This window comes from Oncorhynchus kisutch, linkage group LG14 (assembly GCF_002021735.2).
Source record: "Oncorhynchus kisutch isolate 150728-3 linkage group LG14, Okis_V2, whole genome shotgun sequence".
NCBI classification, from domain to species: Eukaryota; Metazoa; Chordata; class Actinopteri; order Salmoniformes; family Salmonidae; genus Oncorhynchus; species Oncorhynchus kisutch.
The window spans coordinates 30930934-30954270 of NC_034187.2; the positions used below are offsets into that span (position 1 = coordinate 30930934).

The window sequence follows — 23337 nt, forward strand, 5'->3', positions numbered from 1 at the left end:
AGTAAAAACTGTTATACAGAAAATCTCATTGGAAATACAAGGTTTCCAAAGTACAAGACGTGTTTCTACACCTGCATTGCTTGCTGTTTGGGGTTTTAGGCTGGGTTTCTGTACAGCACTTTGAGATATCAGCTGATGTACGAAGGGCTATATAAATAAATTTGATTTGATTTGTTAAGGCAGTAATAAGGTGGAATTCAGCAAGCCTAGATACAGGAAGTCTGAAATCCAGACATCATTGGCAATGCTTAATGAACTCATTAAGTTAGTTTATTTTTCAAGGTTCCTTTTCCCCACAAGACACCAATATAATTCCAGTGAATGGATAAGATTGTCTGAAATGGAACAGTTATGTGCTCTCCACGTCCCTAAAGGAGGGTATTACTCTCGAGATAAGTGAATATTATTTACATTAAAACGTAACCATATAAAACACAGTCTAGATAGAACAAGTTACTGGTATGCCCTAAAAATGAGGACTGAAATCTTCCCTCTTATGAGGACCACCCTTTCTGGATGGAAAATCTTTTTTTCCCCTCTGCCGAGAAAGGCTTCCCAGCCAATACTTGGTTCAGGTAGACAAACATCATTCAAATGTTAGATTTGAAGGGTAAATTACACCCCCCCCCCCCCCCCTTAAATATCCCAAACCAATGTTTGTTGTGCAAACAGACACATGAACCAATACCACAAATATATAGTACAGCAGGCAATGACAGGCCACAGAGAGGGCGAATGTCCAATAGGGGTCTCTGTAAGCCAGTTGAATCCTTTGGAGACTAGGGCCATTGCGTTCATGTAGCATCAGGTAGGAAGCAGCCAGTGTCGTCTGGTTTTTCTACTGTTAGTTCCAATGAAACCCCAAACACTCCAGCCTGCCAGTGCAAACACGCGGGACAGTTGTGGCCTTTCGACTGGACCCCCTCCTCTCTCAGGGCTTCTACACAACGCTCCCAAGCTCTGTGGACTCCGTATCGGAATCCTGATTGCTGTCCCTGTTTCAGAATAGGAACACAGCCAAGAGTTAGACACAAAGGACTTGGCTTGTTCAAGATGGTTCTTATTCATGGCAGAGAGGCTAAGGCTTAAAGCGTGTCCTTTCCATTTAGCTGAGATATAGAGAAAGATGCCAGAAAGGAACGAAGTTTAGTGTCCCCGTGCAAGATGATTTAGTTCCCCAGTGCACTTAATTTAGGAAAAGAAATAGCTTGGGTCATTACAATGAGTGTCTGGCTTAGATACCCCCAATCAGCCCTAATCGTGGGTGTGTTTGGCCTGACTCACCGCATCGCCTGCAGTAGTTTCCTGTTGCCTTGCCTCCTCTCCTCGTCGATGGGGTAGGTCTTGAATATCAACAGCCCTAGGAATATCAGAACAACAGGAGCAGCTGAGACCAGCACCTTCAGGGTTAAATTCACTGCATCAGGTTGCGAGCAGCCTCTTGTCACATAGCCGGCAAAGCTGAACAAAATGTACAGGGAGAGAGAAGAAAAGAAAGCGGATATAAAAGGTACAGTTTGGCTTGATTATGAATGTGAGGATTATGTTATGGTTCACCACACGAGTGGCCCGGTGGCCCAAGGAAAATGCAGCTATCCTACAGTAGAATTTAGCACATTTATTTGAAAATATAATTCACTAAGCTGTTAGGAGTCCTGCAAAATAGAGTTAGATTTCAAACTAAGCTCAGCATATCATGTACAATACAAGCAAGAGAACGAAACACACTTACTCGAGACTGAGAGTGGAGATGCCGAGGGAGATTCCTGAGGCAAACTTGGTGAAGAAGACATAGAAAGAGTAGAAAATGGCCTCGTGGCCACTAGAGTCTGGATTCTTCACTTTGAAATCATCCACCACATCTGGGAGCATTGACCTGAGAAACAGAAAGACGTGAATGTATACAATAAAGGCAAGACCCACCATAGACTGGACAAACAAAGAGACACTGGAAATACGATAGAGATCTATAGGTTGCTGTGGGTATACAGAGGTACATTCAGACAGTAGGCTACTTACCAGGGTAGGAGGAAAGCTGCAGCCACACTGACCCCTGCTGCCACAGAGACCACATAGGCCACAATCAGACTGCTCTCTATGCAGACAATCAGGATCATGAAGGGCACTGCCCACTGCGGAGAGACATGAATTAAATAAGCCATAAGCGAGCACCCCATACACACACACCAGCTTTGAGATGAAGCTCCACAACAACACACACTGCTTACCGTGATGCCAATGTAGACTGCAGTTTTTTTCCCAAATCTGGTCAGGAACCATTGCCAGAATGGAATGGACAAAGTCCCAGAGAGCTAAAAATGAAACACCAAAGAATAGCATTAAGATATTTAACTTCTGAACCATTTCCATAAAAATACTAATCTAAGCACGGAGGGCAATGTGGGAACAGAAAAGGTCAGACTGACCAATAGGCTAAAACATAAGTGAGAAGGACACAATGTGAAAGGGCTCTTTACTTAAACCTGCAGGAAGTCCATGACCCTTGACCTCTTATAGAGGTGTGGTCAACCCATGTGTCAAATGACCACACAAGGTTTAGCTAGTGGCTGAGCACTCAGCAGTATTAGAAATATCTAACACTATACTGACCAAAACCAGCCTTGCATGGATAGCAGTTGTAGTAGTTGGCTAAATCAAACAGATCTGGTGACCGGGCTACTAAGGACCTTTCTAAACTCCCACATTTCCTGCTCTAGTGGCCAGGGTGGTGCAAGGCAGGTCTACATCCTACTCAGGCAGAGGGAGAAGTGACGGTGCAGAAGAATGGTAAATTGGAAGGAAATGCCAAAGCATGTTCCCATGGCGGTGCTGACAGATTGCCTGAGCAATAAAGGCCCCTCTGTGCTCCTTTCTCACCCCTGCTCTCTCTAGTGTGAGAGGGTGACAGGTTCCCAGGGACCACAACCACCTCTCACCCCAAAAAAATGTAACCTTTCCATTCCATGAGGAACCCCCCCCAAACAGTCACGGAAACACTATGGAACCACAGACGTTACGCCACCCCACAAGGTGACCTTTCAGTCAACACAGAATGTACAGGTCTTAATGTACAGAATATACACTGCTCAAAAAAATAAAGGGAACACCTATACACAATGTAACTCCAGGTCAATCACACTTCTGTGAAATCAAACTGTCCACTTAGGAAGCAACACTGATTGACAATAAATTTCACATGCTGTTGTGCAAATGGAATAGACAACAGGTGGACATTATAGGCAATTAGCAAGACACCCCCAATAAAGGAGTGGTTCTGCAGGTGATGACCACTTCTCAGTTCCTATGCTTCCTGGCTGATGTTTTGGTCACTTTTGAATGCTGGCGGTGCTTTCACTCTAGTGGTAGCATGAGACGGAGTCTACAACCCACACAAGTGGCTCAGGTAGTGCAGCTCATCCAGGATGGCACATCAATGCGAGCTGTGGCAAGAAGGTTTGCTGTGTCTGTCAGCGTAGTGTCCAAAGCATGGAGGCGCTACCAGGAGACAGGCCAGTACATCAGGAGACGTGGAGGAGGCCGTAGGAGGCAAACAACCCAGCAGCAGGACCGCTGCCTCCGCCTTTGTGCAAGGAGGAGCACTGCCAGAGCCCTGCAAAAGGACCTCCAGCAGGCCACAAATGTGCACGTGTCTGCTCAAACGGTCAGAAACAGACTCCATGAGGGTGGTAGGAGGGCCTGACATCCACAGGGGGGGGGGGGGGGGGTTGTGCTTACAGCCCAACACCGTGCAGGACGTTTGGCATTTGCCAGAGAACACCAAGATTGGCAAATTAGCCACTGGTGCCCTGTGCTCTTCACAGATGAAAGCAGGTTCACACTGAGCACGTGACAGACGTGACAGTCTGGAGACGCCGTGGAGAACGTTCTGCTGCCTGCAACATCCTCCAGCATGACCGGTTTGGCGGTGGGTCAGTCATGTGGTGTGGGGTGGCATTTCTTTGGGGGGGCCGCACAGCCCTCCATGTGCTCGCCAGAGGTAGTCTGACTGTCATTAGGTACCGAGATGAGATCCTCAGACCCCTTGTGAGACCATATGCTGGTGCGGTTGGCCCTGGGTTCCTCTTAATGCAAAACAATACTAGACCTCATGTGGCTGGAGTGTGTCAGCAGTTCCTGCAAGAGGAAGGCATTGATGCTATGGACTGGCCCGCCCGTTCCCCAGACCTGAATCCAATTGAGCACATCTAGGACAACATGTCTCGCTCCATCCACCAACACCACGTTGCTCCACAGACTGTCCAGGAGTCGGCGGATGCTTTAGTCCAGGTCTGGGAGGAGATCCCTCAGGAGACCATCCGCCACCTCATCAGGAGCATGCCCAGGCATTGTAGGGAGGTCATACAGGCACGTGGCAGCCACACACACACTACTGAACCTCATTTTGACTTGTTTTAAGGACATTACATCAAAGTTGGATCAGCCTGTAGTGTGGTTTTCCAACTTTAATTTTGAGTGAGACTCCAAATCCAGACCGCCATGGGTTGATAGATTTAATTTCCATTGATCATTTGTGTGATTTTGTTGTCAGCACATTCAACCATGTAAAGAAAAAAGTATTTAATAAGAATATTTAATTCAGATCTAGGATGTGTTATTTTAGTGTTCCCTTTATTTTTTTGAGCAGTGTACATTCACTGATGCCTTTGGGTTACACCTCTAGTGGGAGGTGTCCCTAGACTCACCATAATGACCAGGAGAATGTTCTGGAAGTCATTTCTGAAGCCCATGGTGTAGCTGATGAACAGGGCAAAGTTCCCCTCCAGGAGCTGCATGGAGAGCAATGACATGCACATCAACCACTGAACATACAGGAAGTCATATACAGTTGAAGTCAGAAGATTATATACACTTAGGTTGGAGTCATTAAAACTTGTTTCTCAATCACTCCACCAATTTCTTGTTAACAAACTATAGTTTTGGCAAGTTGGTTAGGACATCTATTTTGTGCACGAGAAGTAATTTTTCAAACAATTGTTTACAGACAGATTATTTCACATACACTAAGTTGACTGTGCCTTTAAACAGCTGGGAAAATTCCAGAAAATGTCATTCTGATAAATGTCAATTAGCCTGAATCAATTGGAGGTATACCTGTATTTCAAGGCCTACCTTCAAACTCAGTGCCTCTTTGCTTGATATCATGGGGAAATCAAATCAGCCAAGCCCTCCGAAAGAAAAATGGTAGACCTCAAGAAGTATGGTTCATCCTTGGGAGCAATTTCCAAAAGCCTGAAGGTACCACATTCATCTGTACAAACAATAGTACGCAAGTATAAACACCATGGGACCACGCAGCTGTCATACCACTCGGGAAGGAGAGATGAATGTATGTTGGTGCGAAAAGTGCAAAAAAATCCCAGAACAGCAGCAAAGGACCTTGTAAAGATGCTGGTGGAAACAGGTACAGAAGTATCTATATCCACAGTAAAACGAGTCCTATATCGACATAAGCTGAAAGGCCGCTCAGCAAGGAAGAAGCCACGGCTCCAAAACCACCATAAAAAAGCCAGACTACGGTTTGCAACTGCACATGGGGACAAGAATCATACTTTTTGGAGAAATGTCCTCTGGTCTGATAAAACAAAAATAGAACTGTTTGGCCATAATGACCGTTATGTTTGGAGGAAAACGGGGAGGCCTGCAAGCACAAAGACCACCATCCCAACCGTGAGGCACGGGGGTGGCAGCATCATGTTGTGGGGTGATTTGCTGCAGGAGGGACTGGTGCACTTCACAAAATAGATGGCATCATGAGTGGGGGAAATTATGTGGATATATTGAAACATCTCAAGACAAGGAAGTTAAAGCTTGGTCGCAAATGGGTTTTCCAAATGGACAATGACGCCAAGCATAATTCCAAAGTTGTGGCAAAATGGCTTGAGGACAACAAAGTCAAGGTATTGGAGTGGCCATCACAAAGCCCTTACCTCAATCCTATAGAAAATGTTGCGGGCAGAACTGAAAAAGCGTGTGCGAGCAAGGAGGCCTACAAACCTGGCTCAGTTACACCAGCTCTGTCAGGAGTAATGGGCCAAATTCACCCAACTTATTGTGGGAAGCTTGTGGAAGGCTACCCGAAACGTTTGACCCAAGTTAAACAATTTAAAAAGGTAATGCTACCAAATACTAATTGAGTGTATGGAAACTTCTGATCCATTGGGAATGTGATGAAATAAAAAGATTCTCTCCTATTATTATGACATTTCACATTCTTTAAATAAAGTGGTGATCCCAACTGACCTAAGACTGGGAATTTTTACTAGGATTAAATGTCAGGAATTGTGAAAAACTGAGTTTAAATGTAGTTGGTTAAGGTGTATGTGAACTTCTGACTTCAACTGTCCATACAGCAAACACCAGGGTTACACAGCCTATAGGTGGTCAAATCAGTTTTGGTGCAACTGTATCCCATTCTAGGAGTATGAGTCACCATGAAGGCCAGCGACGTGAAGAGGAATCCCATGACCAGTTTGACATACGGCCCATATCCCATCACCATCCTCATGCCCTCAAAGAACGACATGGGCTCTGTCTTCAGACGCCCGCACTCTATGACCAAAACAAAGATGGTGATTAAAACAGATTAGATGCACTGTGCCAAACATCAGCTGAAGACTTATCCGATGTCATGGATGAGAGATAAGCACTTTTACTGACTGCCAAAATGTGGCCCTCTTCTAGTTATTTGTAACAAAGAATTCTTGGAACATTTTAGGGTTGAGAGGAAAAAGGATAACATACAAAGCTGTTGTACTCTAAATATGAGAAAAGTATATTTGATGTAATTAATGTAAATAAAATGTAAGTAATTTCCATTAATCAATTCACACCTTCCTGCTCTCTGACTCCCAGGAACAGGACTGCTGCACAGAGAACGTACAGGACACAGATGACTGCTGAGGCGATGAGGTAGGCTCGTTTCTGTTAGAGGGACAGGAGGAGCAGGGTTAGGGTCAAATTACACTTCTAACATTGCCATTACAATGTTACACAACATGTCATCCCTGGGGACCCCTTATCACCGTTTCATCCAGGGATATGTGGGAGATGTTGACGTCTGACCCCAGCAGTGTGGTGTTACCGTTGTCAAGAACTTCCAGGTTACCCGGGAGACAGGGGGTGATCGCCCCACCCACAATCTGCCCCTGGATCGCTGTGCCAACCACCGAGCCCAGCACCTCCGCCGTCATACCTGAACAAGAGAGAAGGGATGAAGAGGGAGAGTAGAATGAAGACCTCATATTACAACCACATGAGATGCTTACATAACTGCAAAGATGTACAGGATGACTTACGGTAGGCTGTGGCAGAGTCTCTCTCTTTCTGGTCCATGCTGATGAACATGGTGAGCGCTGAGTATGGCACATGGAAGCACTGCACACAAAAACAATCAATTCCTAACACAAAATAGCTGTATGTAGTAGAAGTAAAAGTATTGTTGTCTGTTAGTTTACTGATGGTTGGAAAAAGTATTTTTTTAAAAAGCAATTTGAAATGACAATTATATTGATAGAACACACATTAAAGCAGATCTACCCCCCCCCCCCCCACACACACAAATATATTGTTTAATTACAACCATATCACAGTTCAATGGGGATTGAGGAGCAATGTATTGGAACATGTGCCCCCTCTTATTAATAACACATTTGTTCACTAACAGTGTGTGTGTGTGTGTGTGTGTGTGTGTGTGTGTGTGTGTGTGTGTGTGTGTATAGGGGAGACTGACCGTCTGCAGAGACTGGAATAGGCAGTAGAAGATCAGATACCACAGGACCTTCCACTGCTCCACTGAAGGGACATACCAGATCAGGAAGTACGTGAGTACTGCAAAGGGAGTAGAGATGAGGATCCTGTGAGGAAAACAGAGGAGCATTTGAATGTTTTGGTGTCTAACTAGGTCCATTTCATCCGACTGGAGAAAATATGATATACTATTTAAAATAAAAGTTTACAGTATTGAAGCAGTAAATGTATGTTCTCACAATTATGATTTCCATGAGTCCCTGCCAGGCTAAGTGTGGCACCTGGTAGTGATGGCAGTAGTGCTACCAGATTTTTTGCACACTAACATGTCATCTGCATAGGGTTGAAATATACGAACACTGACCAAAAATATTAGAAACAACCAATTTACTGAATTACACTTCATAGGGAAATCAGTCAATTGAAATAAATTCATTAGGCCCTAATCTAGGAATTTCACATGACTGGGCAGGGGTGTAGCCATGAGTGATCCTTGGGGGCATTTTAAAATGTTGATTTAACTAGGCAAGTTGTGATAGAGCCCGGGATTGAAACAGGCTCTGTAGTGACACCTCTAGCACTGAGATGCAGTGCCTTAGATCACTTGATATGCAACACCTGTCACCCTATGGGACTCCCAATAACAGCCAGTTGTAATACAGCCTGGATTCGAACCATGGTGTCTGTAGTGATGCCTCAAGCACTGAGATGCAGTGCGTTAGACTGCTGCACCACTCAGAAAACAACATGGTTCAAGGGCTCCTATTTTATTTTTACATTCACATTCCCCTTTTTATTCATTCTTTCTCTGCATTGAGATCTATAACCCTTAATCCCCTGTTTGGGGCTGTGTATGGAGAAGGGGCTCAGAATGGGCTCAATGTGGCCCTTCTCTCTGCACTATGCCTGCCGACGGGGAGACTGGTGGGGCCATACTACTCGCCTCACCCTACTCAACAGGCACAATACACCTGACCAGCAAACCAATCCACGCCAGCTAGAAAAGCAGAACATCCGTAGAGAAAGGATCCACTACTGCAGTGGTCTTCCAACACGTAGACCAGTAGCGCAACAATATTCTGAAAGTACATGCATTCTATCTCAAACAGAGCTCACGGCTACCGTCCAAAGCAACATTATCCCACCCCTGGTTAGTCACCATTAGCTTAAAAAGCCAAATTTAACAATATCTGCCAATTAATTTCCAGAAATATTGCCCTTCTGTCTGTTTGGTGCGTACAGTTGTCCATCATCAGTCAGTATGTAGCCAATTAGCAATGTTAATGATACCCGGCATCTTGTGGGTAGAAGGCCTTTCCCCAAAAACCTTCAATGAAATGTAAACTGCAAAGTTGGCTTCCCTGACAGAACTATATCATGATTAATTAGGTCATTGTTTTGCAAACTCTGCCATGACGTGTTCCGCAGCAGTAGGCCCTATTGCTAAACGGACACATTTCTCACTCGTTTTGATCACGTGGACTGGGATATGTCCAGAGTAGCTTCAGAAAATAATATTGACACATACTGATCCAGTGAATGAGTTTATCAGGAAGTGCATAGGAGTTGTGACACCCACCGTGACCATTTAAACCTACCCCAAACAGAAACCGTGTATAGATGGGAGCATTTGCGCAAAACTGAAGGCACGAACCACTGTTTAACCAGGGCAAGAAGACTGGGAATATGGAATAATAAACAGTGTAGTTATTCCCACCACAAGCAATCAGGCTAATCGTCGGTAAAAGAACGAAGTTCAGTCCCAGTACAACGGCTCAGACATGAGAAGTATGTGGCAGGGTCTACAGACAATCACGGATTATAAAAGGAAAGCCGCGCCACGTCACAGACACCGACATCTTGCTTCCGTACAGGCTGAACACCGTCGCTCGCTTTGAGGCGAATACAGTGCCACCGACGCAGCCCGCTATCAAGGACTACTTCGCCGTGGCGGCCGTGAGTTAGACATTTAAGCATGTTAACCCTCGCAAGGCTGTTGGCCCAGATTATATTTCTAGCAGTGTCCTCACAGCATGCGCAGACAGCTATATTCAATCTCTCCCTATCCCAGTCTGTTCCCACATGCTTCAAGATGGCCACCATTGTCCCTGTACCTAAAAGCAAAGGTAATTGAACTAAATTACTATCACCCCGTAGCACTCACCTCTGTCCTCATGAAGTGCTTTGAGAGACTAGTCAAGGATCATATCACCACCTTACCGGCTACCTTAGACCCACTTCAATTTGCTTACCGCCCCAATAGAGCCACAGAACGCAAATCGCCACCACACTGCCCTGTCCCATCTGGACAAGAGGCATACCTACGTAAGAATGCTGTTCATTAACTATAGCTCAGCATTCAACACCATAGTACAAGCTCATCATCAAGCTCAAGGCCCTGGGTCTGAACCCCACCCTGTGCAACTGAGTCCTGGACTTCCTGACGGGTCACCTTAAGGTGGTGAAGGTAGGAAAGACCTCTTCGCTGATCCGCAACACTGGGGCCCCACAAGGGTGCATGCTCAGCCCCCCTCCTGTCCTCCCATGACTGCATGGCCAAGCACGCCTCCAATGCAAATCAAGCTTACAGACAACAGTAGTAGCCTTGATTACCAACAACGATGAGAGACTTCAGGGAGGTGGTGAGGGCTCAGAGTGTGGTGCCAGGAAAATAACCTCTCACACAACATCAACAAAACTAAGCAGATTATCGTGGACTACAGGATACAGCAGAGGGAGCACCCCCTTATCCACATTGATGGGTCCGCAGTGGAGAAGTTGGAAAGCTTCAAGTTCCTCAGCGTACATGTCACTAACAAACGGAAATGGTCCACCCACACAGATAATTATGTGGATATCAGTCAGAAAGTTAAAGCTTGGTCACAAATGGGTCTTCCAAATGGACAATGACTCCAAGCATACTTCCAAAGTTGTGGCAAAATGGCTTAAGGACAACAAAGTCAAGGAATTGGAGTGGCCATCGCAAAGCCCTGACCTCAATCCTATAAAAAAAATTGTGGGCAGAACTGAAGCAGCATGTGCGAGTAAGGAGGCCTACAAACCTGACTCAGACCAGCTCTGTCAGGTGGAATGAGCCAAAATTCACCCAACTTATTGTGGGTAGATTGTGGAAGGCTACCTGAAACATTTGACCCAACAATTTAAAGGCAATGCTACCAGCAATCACTACTATTATTCTGACATTTAACATTCTTAAAATAAAGCGGTGTTCCTAACTGACCTAAGACAGGGATTTTTTACTAGGATTAAAATGTCAGGAATTATGAAAACCTTAGTTTAAATGTATTTGGTATGTAAACTTCAACTGTATAATCTTAACCCTTTCCTTAGATTTATTTATGTGTATATATGTTGTGAAACTGTTAGATATTACTGCACTGTCGGAGCTAGAAGCTACACCCACAGTAACATCTGCTAAACACGTGTATGTGAACAGTAAAATTTGATTTGCAATTGTTAAGGGGAATTACACCCCAAAAAAATCTAAATGTGATCGTTTTTTCCAAACAATCGTCTTCTGATGTGATTTCAGCATTGACATGACTCATAACATTCCTTTGCTGTTTCTCTATAGATAATTGTTATATTGAGAGTAGAAAAACAACAAAAAAATCAAACCAGGAAGAATAAAACTTCAAAAAAAACTCTAAATTCTAAAATACTAAAGATTATTTGGCATGACAGGCCCCATAAAATTATTTATTAACCATTAGATTACCAGGTATATTAATAGAAAACACATTATACACCAAAGACCCAGGGAAGAGTTGCAGGGAAGAGAAGAATGTGAATGTATCTGAAAGTAGCTACCATGCTAGAAAAGGTTGGAGACCCCAGCACTACTGGGTTTCCAGCAGACCAGTCCACTCAAAATAATAGAAGTCAGGGGCATTGCTGGCAGGGTATTTTGGAGACAAATATGTATCAACAAAGACATTTCTATGCCTGCAGGGCAGTGGGCGTTCCATTTGTCTCATCCCCTCACTTGTCTCTGCAAAAGCCACAGTTGAGAATAGTGGTTGCTGTAACATTGCATGCTCATCTGCCAAGTGTTTTAAATCACTACAACTGCATTAATACTATATAACAATCTCTTGCTAATAAGTAATGTTTCTTTATATCCATAATCTATGCTTGACCTGCAATTATGGTGCCTACAGTCCTCAGGGGGCCAATCAGTTAAATTAACTGAATATGCATGTTTGTCTGACATGATGACCCCACTCACAAAATGGCCAGTCAAAGAGAATGGCCCATCCTCTGCAGCCCACACCAACTGGATAATCCCCCTCCATCTTCTTCCTTAGCCTATGTGGGCTGACAATGGGGTTAATGAGTCTCAATAGGCTGATCTGACTGGGAATAGAGGTCAGATTTCTTCTTGATTGTCTGCATTTTTTAAAACCGTCACTCCAGTTTAATACACAAAGCTCACAGCATGAGCACAACAGCAGCCCAACACCAATGACCTTGAAGCAAAGACATACACAACCCACCTCAGGGGGTAGGGCAAGACACGAGAGAGGAAAAGGCTCAAGGTTTTATTTTGCAGACTGGATCATCTGCCTGTGAGAACCATTCATGAGCTTGTTCAAGTTGTCAACATTGTCTTATCAATATCATAATATTTAAAAAGCAAAACTATTAACGTACTGATCAGCAGAGCCCATTAAGATAACATTATGTTCCCTCTTATAACAATGATCCTTTTGATGTCATTTTAAAAATCACAACCAATCAGATGATTATTTAATCATACAGCTATCCGTCGGTCTTGCAGGTGGATACATGGAAGAGGTTCTAGAATTCCAGTGTTTAGGACTAATCAATACAATTCTGGGAAAAACATCTTCCACATATAGTGCCAAATAAAAAGGCTGGAGCATTCAGATGGGAAAAGAGCTTTAGTCAAGGTTTAGTTTAAAAAAAAAATCTCCTAGTCTATGCTAAGGTGCAGATAGCATGCTGGGGGCTCTGTGGTAGTTTGTACAGGTCAGAAAACTGCCACCTAACAATGACCCACCTCATTGACAAGCAGCCAAGAATCTCCCCTCTACTTGACCTGTGGTAACTTCTCTGAATTAGGCAAGCCCCCTCCCCAACTGCCATTCTGGAATCACACACACACACACACTTCAGGCCACCCATTGGCCTAAATCCAGTGGTGTGTTGAGGGTTGGACCAATCAGAGAGGGAGAAGCCAGTTCTCTCCACCTGGCATCCTACATTACTCACAGGGTCTTAAGATATCAAGCGAATCCAGCTACCTTATCATGAATCATCTGTCGACAGAATTCCTAGACAGTCAATATAATGCCAAATATACATTTTAACCACAATTTCACACTGTCCTCTTGTAGAGGAGTATGTGAAAATATACATTAATATGTTATATAGCATTGGTAACCATGTTCCCTCTAGTTTAAATAACTTGTCTGTGCATGGTCACACAGTCGCAGCACCCAAAGGCCAGAGAGGTGTCAGGGATCAGTGTTTCTCTTGACCACATGGGGTCATACAGTTTCACAGGTGCATATAAAGTAGGCTGCAAAGTGCTAGGTAGCAGGGGTAGGATGCTGTTAGAGGATCTAACACCATCGAGATCATCTCTTTACAAACAACTGTCTCACAATGTAATATAACTGCCGTAATGAAATTCCTACAACCAAATGTCAAATAAAAATATTTTTGCCTTGATAGAGCACACCTAGCAACAAAACCGTAACGGTTAACAACTGCGTTTTTTGACACGAGGATTACTTTAGCAGTAGCATTGCCGAATCTTATATGCAATGCTCATGCGTTTAGATGATCAGTGTGTGACACTGGCGCTCTGGTTTCATCAACTAGTGATGGCCATTCTGGGCTGTTGTACTCACTCCTATTACTTTAGAGGGAACTCACCGCTCTCTTCCATTCCTGACACATACCACCCACCACTTGGCTTAACAGTCTCGATTAGGGGATCTGGGGCAAAATTCATAGCATTTTTACCACCCAGAGCTTTGTGGAACCTCAGTGGTAGCTCAGAACAGAAAGGAAACCACCTGGGTATTCTAAAACAAACTAAAATAAGATTTAGCCTCATTCCAGTCTGTCCTGGTTTGCACCCAGAGGAGAAGTTAAAAGCTACTACAATCCAAGACAGACAGTACCCAACTGCAGATAAAGATAGAGTAAACGCATCAGTGGATACTGAGGTCGAATAGAGAACACATTATGCATATCAGTGACAGCCTGTTCTCTCTATTCAATCCATTTCATTTCAGCTTCGTTGTCACGATTACCACCCATACTTCAATTTCAACTACTGTGCTGTTCTCCCTCGAGGCGTGGCGAGAGGTTATGCTTTTAATTTCTGAATGACTCTCCTCTCCCCCTTCCTCCATTCAATATCCTATTCTTGTTTATGTCCCCTTTTTGTTAATATTTCCTCTTTCATTCCTGCCTGCTGTAAGGATGTCCACTGTGTGACCGAGGCGGAGACACCTACCAGGGCATCATCCGGCCACACCGGGTCCATCTGCTCCGGCTCACCAGGAAGCCCACCGTTGGGTCTGTCACTGCATCCCAGGCCCGGCCCACAAACAAAATGATAGAGGCATAGAATGTGTCCAGCTATGGAGAGAGAGAGTTGAAAGGAGAGAGAGAGAAATAATTACTTGTCTGTCAGACCACTACAACCACAGATGTCAGCCATCACCTCTCCTCACAGGAGTGGCCTTGACACAGAAATAAAAAGCCATCTTTTGCATCTTATGACTAACAACAAGATGACTAAGAGGATATTTGGAGAGTTGCCAAGGTTGTGTAAGAACAGTCAGGGATACATTGACAACATTACCATTGGAACATTGTGTTTAAGACAATTCCAAGGAGCTCATTATCTCTGGTTGAATGTGTTGTATTCAGTGTGCACAGTTTATCACTTGCTAATTGAGAGACAAAGCAAAGCAGTGGGAGTCAGAGTTAAACTGCTTCACTAGAGGAGTCATGCCAGAGGCTGGCACAATGAAACCAGCTCTTTGGCCTTTCCCTTAAAATCACCAGTTCCCCTTTTACTTTTTAGTGACAGTGAGCTCAGAAATGTTACAGTATTCAGAAAATAAATTAGACAAAATATATACACTGACTTTCTGTTGTGCTTTAAATGACAATGACTGATACAGTACAAAGCTCATTAGTTGGATACTGAAATGCTGAACGTGAACTCTCATTTTCAGTTCTGCCCTAGGAACTGACTGGAACACTGACGTACTGTGCTCTTTATCTTGGGGATTTATTACAGTGCCTATAGAGATCAGTGGTTGAAAAAGTACCCAACCATCATACTTGAGTAAAAGTAAATATACCTTAATAGAAAATGAGTCAAGTAAAAGTCACCCAGTAAAATCCTACTTGAGTAAAAGTATTTGGTTTAAAATATACTTCAGTATCAAAAGTAAAATATAATTTCAAATTCCTTATATTAAGCAAACCAGATGACACCCATTTTATTTATGGGAAGCCACAGGCACACCAACATTCAGACATAATTTACAAACAAAGCATGTGGGTTTAGTGAGTCCGCCAGATCAGAAGCAGTAGGGACAACCAGGGATGTTCTCTTGATAAGTGCGTGAATTTTCCCATCCTGCTAAGCATTCAAAATGTAATGAGTACTTTTGGGTGTCAAGGAAAACGTATAGAGTAAAAAGTAGAATATTTTCTTAAGGAATGTAGTGAAGTAAATGTAGTAAAAAATATAAATAGTAAAGTAAAGCACAGATGCCACCCCAAAAACAACTTAAGTAGTACTTTAAAGTATTTTTTACTTAAGTACTTCACATCACTAATAGAGCTGCCTAGCTTGGGAGTTCTAACCCAAGCCTTCTATGTCCCCCACCCTGGTGTTGCCCTCTGGCTCAACCCCCATCTCACTCACCTGGGCCACATCCAGCAGGTAGATCTGGAGGAAGAAGCCCAGAGCACTGCCAGTGATCTGATAGGGAGCCCCTCCAATGGCATAGCACAACTTACTGCACACTGATAGACGGCCGCTTTCGTCCCGCAGCTGGAGAACAGGGAGAGAAGACTCACATAGCAGGACGACAGGACAATGTTTTGTTATACACTAAATACAGAAATGAAGAACACTGGATTTTAATGGGTTGCTATTGATACACAATTTAGCTGTGTTGTGATACGGGGCTCTTTGTGTGTCCATATCCAACTCAGACGTTTTATTAAGAGCTGACAAAATGTGGGAGGCATTTCATTTTTATATATTTAGCCAGGATAGTCTAACAATTGCTACAGTTTGAGAGTCCTGGATTCCATATAAATCAATAAAAAAAACACAGAAGCAAGTATAACAAATCCATTAGCATACATACAACAGCACAGCTAAAATCACAGCATACACAGTAGCACACACTTCATACTTGGTTGGAGACTCCCACCTGAACAGGTCTGACATGTATTCATGCAGTTTGTGCTGTGTCACCTTGGAAACAGTCACGAATGTGTTGTAATGGATCCTGTTGGTCAGTGGTTCGATTCCAGCATTTTGCACAAAAATCTGTATTCCCTCCGTGAATACCCAGTCATGATAGAAGCAACCCTATTGATACGTTGTAGCTGGTTAAGATCAGTCTTATTGCACTGATGTATGGTGGGAAGCCACACTGGTTTATCACTTAATAATGAACAGACTTGATCAATAAAAACTGGTAGGTCTACCTTTATTTTTTTACTTTGTGAACTGTCATTATCCTCCCTTAAGGATGTGGGTTTTTGGTAAATGGCACAAGGCAACATTTCTTAAACATACAGTATGCAAACAATTCCTCAAACTAAATACAAGTGTTGATATTAGTTGGTAGGGGTCTTTACTTCAACATTATGTTTGGATGCATTTCTAATGCCTTAAGACTTTCTGCTAGATGTTGTCCAAGACCCAGTTTGACCAGAAATCATAGCCTTTGCTTAGTCCTGATTTTTGGGATAGAAAATAGTTTCTCAAAAATAGACATCACTTTCATTTGACATGCTCCTATGAGCTTCACATGTTGGTCCTCATGGGTCCTTTTTAGATAGAACTTCCCTAAAACAACATTGGACAACCCTCCTCATCCCATTCTTAACATCAGATTAGTACTAAATCCTTCTGACTATGCAGTCTGGGTCACAAGGAGTTTAAAAAGTGGTGTGATACTGGGAGGTCACTGCACAACTCTGCTTGGTGCTGGAGGCAGTGATTGGCTCTGGCTATGTGAGGAGGCATTCTGATGTTCCATTAGCAGCCTGAGTGCCCCAGCAGTCTGCAGACAGTCAGGAGTGCACACACACACCCTTCCTTCCAATCACAAAAACATCCTACTGGTCAATGAGAAAATAAACCCAGTCCAATAGCAAATCGTATATTGCGACACCGTCCTGTCAGTGTTGTTATAAGCGCCTCTGACCTATTCATAGTACTTTCCCAGGTGAAATATGCCCGCATAGAACAGGAATTACATCCCACATAGCCTTCAGGAATGCAGCCTGAAGAAATCCTGTGTAGGACCACGTGTATGGAACATACATATGGACACCCCTTCAAAATAGTGGACAAGGCTATTTCAGCCACATGCCTTGCTGACTGGTGTGTAATATTGGTCACACAGCCACGCAATTTCTGACCTGGTAGAGCTGCCTCGGTCAACTGTAAGTGCTGTTATTGTGAATCGGAAACGTCTAGGAGCAACAACGGCGAAGTGGTAGGTCACACAAGCTCACAGAATGGGACCGCAGAAGCATGTAGCACAAACATCGCCTGTCCTCGGTTGAAACTCACTACGAGTTCCAAACTGCCTCTGGAAGGAACATCAGCACAATAACTGTTCGTCTGGACCTTCATGAAATGGGTTTCCATGGCCGAGCAGCTCTACAAGCATAAGATCACCATGCACAATGCCATGCGTCAGCTGGAGTGGTGTAAAGCTCGCCGCCATTGAAGCAGAGGAAACGCGTTCTCTAGAGTGATGAATCATGTTTCCATCTGGCAGTCTGGGTTTGGCAGATGCCAGGAGAATGCTACCTGCCCCAATGCATAGTGCCAACTGTAAAGTTTGGTGGAGGACATCCTGGGGATGTGTTTCATAGTTAGGGCTAGGCCCCTCAGTTCCAGTAAAGGGGAAACTTAACGCTACAGCATACAATGACATTCTGAATTTGGCAGAGGTACTTCCAAATGCAACAAGCTAATTTCTCACATTGTGCACAAATTTGTTTACGTCCCTGTTAGTAAGCACTTCTATGCCAAGATGCTGTAAATCCATCCACCTGACAGGTGTGGCATATCAAGAAGCTGATTAAGCTGGGTACAATAAAAAGGCAATTTTAAAAATGTGCAGTTGTGTCACACAACACAATGCCACAGATGTCTCACGTTATGAGGGAGTCTGCAATTGGCATGCTGACTGCAGGAATGTACACCAGAGCTTTTTCCAGAGAATTGAATGTTCATTTCTCTACCAATGTCATTTTAGAGAATGTCAGTAGGTCCAACAGGCCTCACAACAGCAGACCACGTGTAACTATGCCAGCCCAGGAGGTCCAGATCAGGCTTCTTCACCTGCGGGATCGTCTGAGCCCAGCCACCTGGACAGATGTGCAAACCGAGTTTCATCACCGAAGAATTTCTGCACAAGGTGTCAGAAACAGTCTCAAAGAAGCTCATCTGCGTGCTTGTCGTCCTCACCAGGGTTTTGACCTGACTGTACTTCGGTGTTGTAACCGACTTCAGTGGGCAAATGCTCACCTTTAATGGCCATAGGCACGCTGGAGAAGTGTGCCCTTCACAGCTGAATCCCAATTTCAACTGTGCATGGCAGATGGAAGACAGCGTGTATGGCGTTGTGTGGGCGAGCAGTTTGCTGATGTCAATGTTGTGAACAGAGTGCCCCATGGTGGCAGTGGGGTTATGGTATGGACAGGCAGTTTGCCGATGTCAATGTTGTGAACAGAGTGCCCCATGGTGGCGGTGGGGTTATGGTATGGACAAGCATTAGCTACAACAAACAGAATTTCATTTTATTTATGGCAAGTTCAATGCACAGAGATACCGTGACGATAGGCTACCTGCCATCGGGGCGGCAGGTAGCCTAGTGGTTAGAGCGTTGGACTAGTAATCAAAAGGTTGCAAGATCGAATCCCCGAGCTGACAAGGTACAAATCTGTTGTTCTGCCCACTGAACAATGAGTTGACCCACTGTTCTCCTAGGCCGTCATTGAAAATAAGAATTTGTTCTTAACGGACTTGCCTAGTTAAAAAAATGGCCATTGTCATGCCATTCATCTGCTGCCATCACTTCATGTTTCAGCATGATAATGAACAGCCCCATATCACAAAGATCTGTGTATAATTCCTGGTGGATGAAAAAGTCCCAGTTCTTCCATGGCCTGCACGCTCACTAGACATGTCACCCATTGAGCACGTTTGGGATGCTCTGGATCAATGTGTACAACTGAGTTCCAGTTTCCACCAATATCCAGCAACTTTGCACAGCCATTGCAGAGGAGTGAGACATTCCACAATCAACAGCCTGATCAACTCTATGTGAAGGGGATTTGTCACGCTGCATGAGGCAAATGGTCACACCAGATAGTGACTGGTTTTCTGATCCATTCCCCTACTTAAACCAGCCAATTTATTTACATTGACTGATTTCCTTATATTAACTGTAACTCAGTAAAATCTTTTGTACATTGTTACACTGTATTTAGATAATGAAGACATTTCAAATGTCATCATTCTTTTGAACTTCTGTGAGTAATGTTCACCGTTTTACTGTTCATTTTTATTGTTTATTATCTACTTCACTTGCTTTGGCAATGTTAACATGCGTTTCCCATGCAAATAAAGCCCTTAAATTGAAATTGACACAGACAATCAGAGACACCTCTAGTACAGAGTTCCCAGTTATTTTCAACGCCGCCCATCGAGACAATTACTGACGTCATATCAGTGAACGTCAGTAAAACATTTGTCTTCGGTTCTTATTATAGACACATTTAGTGCAGTCACGACAACTGGGAACTCGGGAAAATGTTTTCGGAAACTCTGGCCTAGTTCTAAGCTCCGACTTTCCAACCTGAAGATCACTGATGTCATGAGTCAACCACATTTTATCCCCAGAGTTCCCAATTGTCTTGAAAGCACCAATAGATCTATGTATGATCTTTTGAGTACGTCAGCTGGTCAACATTATCCTTCAGACAAAATTAATCATAGCTAAAATACAGGTTTAATGAATGAATGTCCCTTTAAAACCGGTAAAGTTTTTATTTCTCTGAAGACCGACACTCAGATTGCGCTAACGTGGTGAAATTCAAGCCCCATCAACGAAACTGGAGGGCATTAGTGTGCCATGTCAGCTATGGTTTAGTCACAATTATACCAGTAACCTAAGCCACTCATTGTAAATGCTTATCATTTGAAGGCTATTTGACGGTTGAAACGTGACTGCAGTAAGTAACTAGCCCAATTACAATAGCACATAATGGTATCACATGCCCTCACTGCCAATTACAGTGGCTTCCTTAATAGCCTAATCAAACCGGCCTCCATTTTATCTTGACATCACGGTGAAAATACTTCAATGAATGTGTGCGTTGAACAACCCATTACAAAAATGCCTATTTAAACTACAATACAGCCCATATTTATCCATATGGACATGGTAGTAAAATAATACCGTGCAGATTTCCGTATAGGCTACATAACACTATTGTGAAGATAATTTTAGGCCATTAATTAATAGAATTCCTCGCACTTACCTTGGCAATTTTGATTCCATCTCGACTTCTTGTTTTTTTTGGTAATAGACTTGACGCGGAATACTGCTCCGCGCCCTCTCCTTTTACCATATTGTTATAAATCGATAATTTCTTTCAAAAGCCTTTAAAAAAAAATGCTCCTCGCTCAGTATTGGAAACGCACGAGTAAGCCACGGTTCAAAGCTCTGTGTGTTGCACACTCAATTTGGGAAGCTGGTCTCTGCTCATTCATCCACGCTTTCAAATACTACGCCTCCGACGTCATGTTAACCCTTTAATTGACTAATATGCTGACGCGACTAATGGAATTCAATGCAAGGTAGCCTACAATAAAGGAAACATAGTATACCAACAATATAGGCAGAAATATTTGCCTGCATCAATTTTATATTATGACATAGTGCACTTTGGGTTTTAAAAGTGTGGGGGGGGGGGGGGCATGACTTGGCGGGTTGGAGGGTCCTCCCCCAGAATTTTTGGGCCATCCAGACCAAATTTCATGAAATGTTTACACAATCAAATATATCGTCTCTATTTGCAACTAAAAGTCAGCAAAAATGGCCACAGTCATCAAGCTAGGTAAGAGATCAATTCTAAAGATGCTTAAGTGACTAATAAAACTGAACTAAATCAAAGGTAATTCAATAATAAATATTGTGTTACACCTTTAACCAATAGCCTAACATATGAACATTGCTTGAAAAAATACAACTACTTTTTATTGTCTTTGTTAAGACATCCTCTACATCAACATTCAGCCAGACTGACCAGCCAGCCCGAGCCGCCTGCACCCCCGACCCCCACCAGCCTAGTCAATAACTCAACTCTCTCTCAACACAATTTCCATCCAAGTTCATACCTTACATTTGTTGAATTCCCAAGGGAAAGGATTGGAAAACAAAAAACCCACATACACCTCTAATATGCATTTACACACAGAAAGACAGAAACAGCAAATCCTCCATATAACTAATATCATAGGACTAATAGTACTGTAGAGCTCTTTTTACTTGCACACAAATAGCTTGGTCGTCCAGTCCTGTCCCTAGGGGTCCACCACTCTGCAGGGCCCCAACCAAACACACTCCACTCAGCGTTAGGATCTTAATGAAGCATTCCTTATTGGTTTTAGGTGTGTTAGGCCAAGGCGAGAGTGACAACCCACACAGGATGGCAGAGCCCCGGGGCCAGGACTGTGCAGCCCAGCAGCTAGCGATTGCCTAAATAGGTACAGTGCATTCAATAAGTATTCAGACCCCTTGACTTTTTCCACATTTTGTCAGGTTACAGCCTTATTCTAAAATTGATTCAATGGTTTTTTCCCCCTCATCAATCTACACACAATACCCGATAATGGCAAAGCAAAACATGTTTTTAGAAATTTTGCAAATATATTATAAATAAAAAACATAAATATCACATTTACATAAGTATTCAGACCCTTTACTCTGTATTTTGTTGAAGCACCTTTGGCAGAGATTACAGCCTCGAGTCTTTTTGGGTATGACACTTTTAAAATTTTATTTAACCTTTATTTAACCAGGTAGGCAAGATGAGAACAATTGCGACCTGGCCAAGATAAAGCAAAGCAGTTCGACACATACAACAACACAGAGTTACACATGGAGTAAAACAAACATACAGTCAATAATATAGTAGAAAAACAAGTCTATATACAATGTGAACAAAAGAGGTGAGATAAGGGATGTAAAGGCAATGGTGGCGAAGTAAATACAATATAGCAAGTAAAACACTGGAATGGTTGATTTGCAGTGGAAGAATGTGCAAAGTAGAGATAGAAATAATGGGGTGCAAAGGAACAAAATAAATAAATAAATACAGTAGGGAAAGAGGTAGTTGTTTGGGCTCAATTATAGATGGGCTATGTACAGGTGCAGTAATATGTGAGCTACTCTGACAGCTGGTGCTTAAAGCTAGTGAGGGAGATAAGTGGTTCCAGTTTCAGAGATTTTTGTAGTTTGTTCCAGACATTGCAGCAGAGAACTGGAAGGAGAGGCGGCCAAATGAAGAATTGGTTTTGGGGGTGACCAGTGAGATATACATGCTGGAGCGCGTGCTACAGGTGGGTGCTACTATGGTGACCAGTGAGCTGAGATAAGGGGGGACTTTACCTATCAGGGTCTTGTAGATGACCTGGAGCCAGTGGGTTTGGCGACGAGTATGAAGCGAGGGCCAGCCAACGAGAGCGTACAGGTCGCAGTGGTGGGTAGTATATGGGCCTTTGGTGACAAAACGGATGGCACTGTGATAGACTGCATCCAATTTGTTGAGTAGAGTGTTGGAGGCTATTTTATAAATGACATCGCAGAAGTTTAGGATCGGTAGGATAGTCAGTTTTACAAGGGTATGTTTGGCAGCATGAGTGAAGGATGCTTTGTTGCGAAATAGGAAGCTGATTCTAGATTTAATTTTGGATTGGAGATGCTTAATGTGAGTCTTGAAGGAGAGTTTACAGTTTAACCAGACACCAGGTATTTGTAGTTGTCCACGTATTCTAAGTCAGAACCATCCAGAGTAGTGATGCTGGACGGGCGGGCAGTTGTGGGCAGTGATCGGTTGAAGAGCATGCATTTAATTTTACTTGCATTTAAGAGCAGTTGGAGGCCACGGAAGGAGAGTTGTATGGCATTGTAACTCATCTGGAGGTTAGTTAACACAGTGTCCAAAGAATTGCCAGAAGTATACAGAATGGTGTCGTCTGCGTAGAGGTAGATCAGAGAATCACCA

At 43.4% G+C, this 23337-nt stretch overlaps 1 protein-coding gene across 2 annotated transcripts; it reads right to left on the minus strand.

Moving 5' to 3' along the window:
* Positions 1 to 238: 238 nt before the first annotated feature.
* On the minus strand, positions 239 to 20841 carry LOC109903166 (sodium-dependent lysophosphatidylcholine symporter 1-B). Of its 2 annotated transcripts, none has more exons than XM_020499812.2 (14): positions 20590 to 20841; positions 15713 to 15841; positions 14282 to 14406; positions 7751 to 7874; positions 7317 to 7395; positions 7044 to 7213; positions 6852 to 6942; positions 6452 to 6570; positions 4704 to 4787; positions 2229 to 2312; positions 2020 to 2132; positions 1733 to 1876; positions 1285 to 1461; positions 239 to 995 (listed from the first exon to the last, which is right to left on the minus strand). In XM_020499812.2, the coding sequence occupies exons 1-14, from the start codon at positions 20677 to 20679 to the stop codon at positions 941 to 943; spliced, it is 1584 nt and encodes a 527-aa protein (XP_020355401.1). In that variant the 5' UTR covers positions 20680 to 20841; the 3' UTR covers positions 239 to 940. The 2 variants fall into 2 exon arrangements, with proteins under 2 accessions (XP_020355401.1, XP_020355399.1); XM_020499810.2 differs by having other exon boundaries at positions 1285 to 1360; positions 20590 to 20823.
* Positions 20842 to 23337: the final 2496 nt, after the last annotated feature.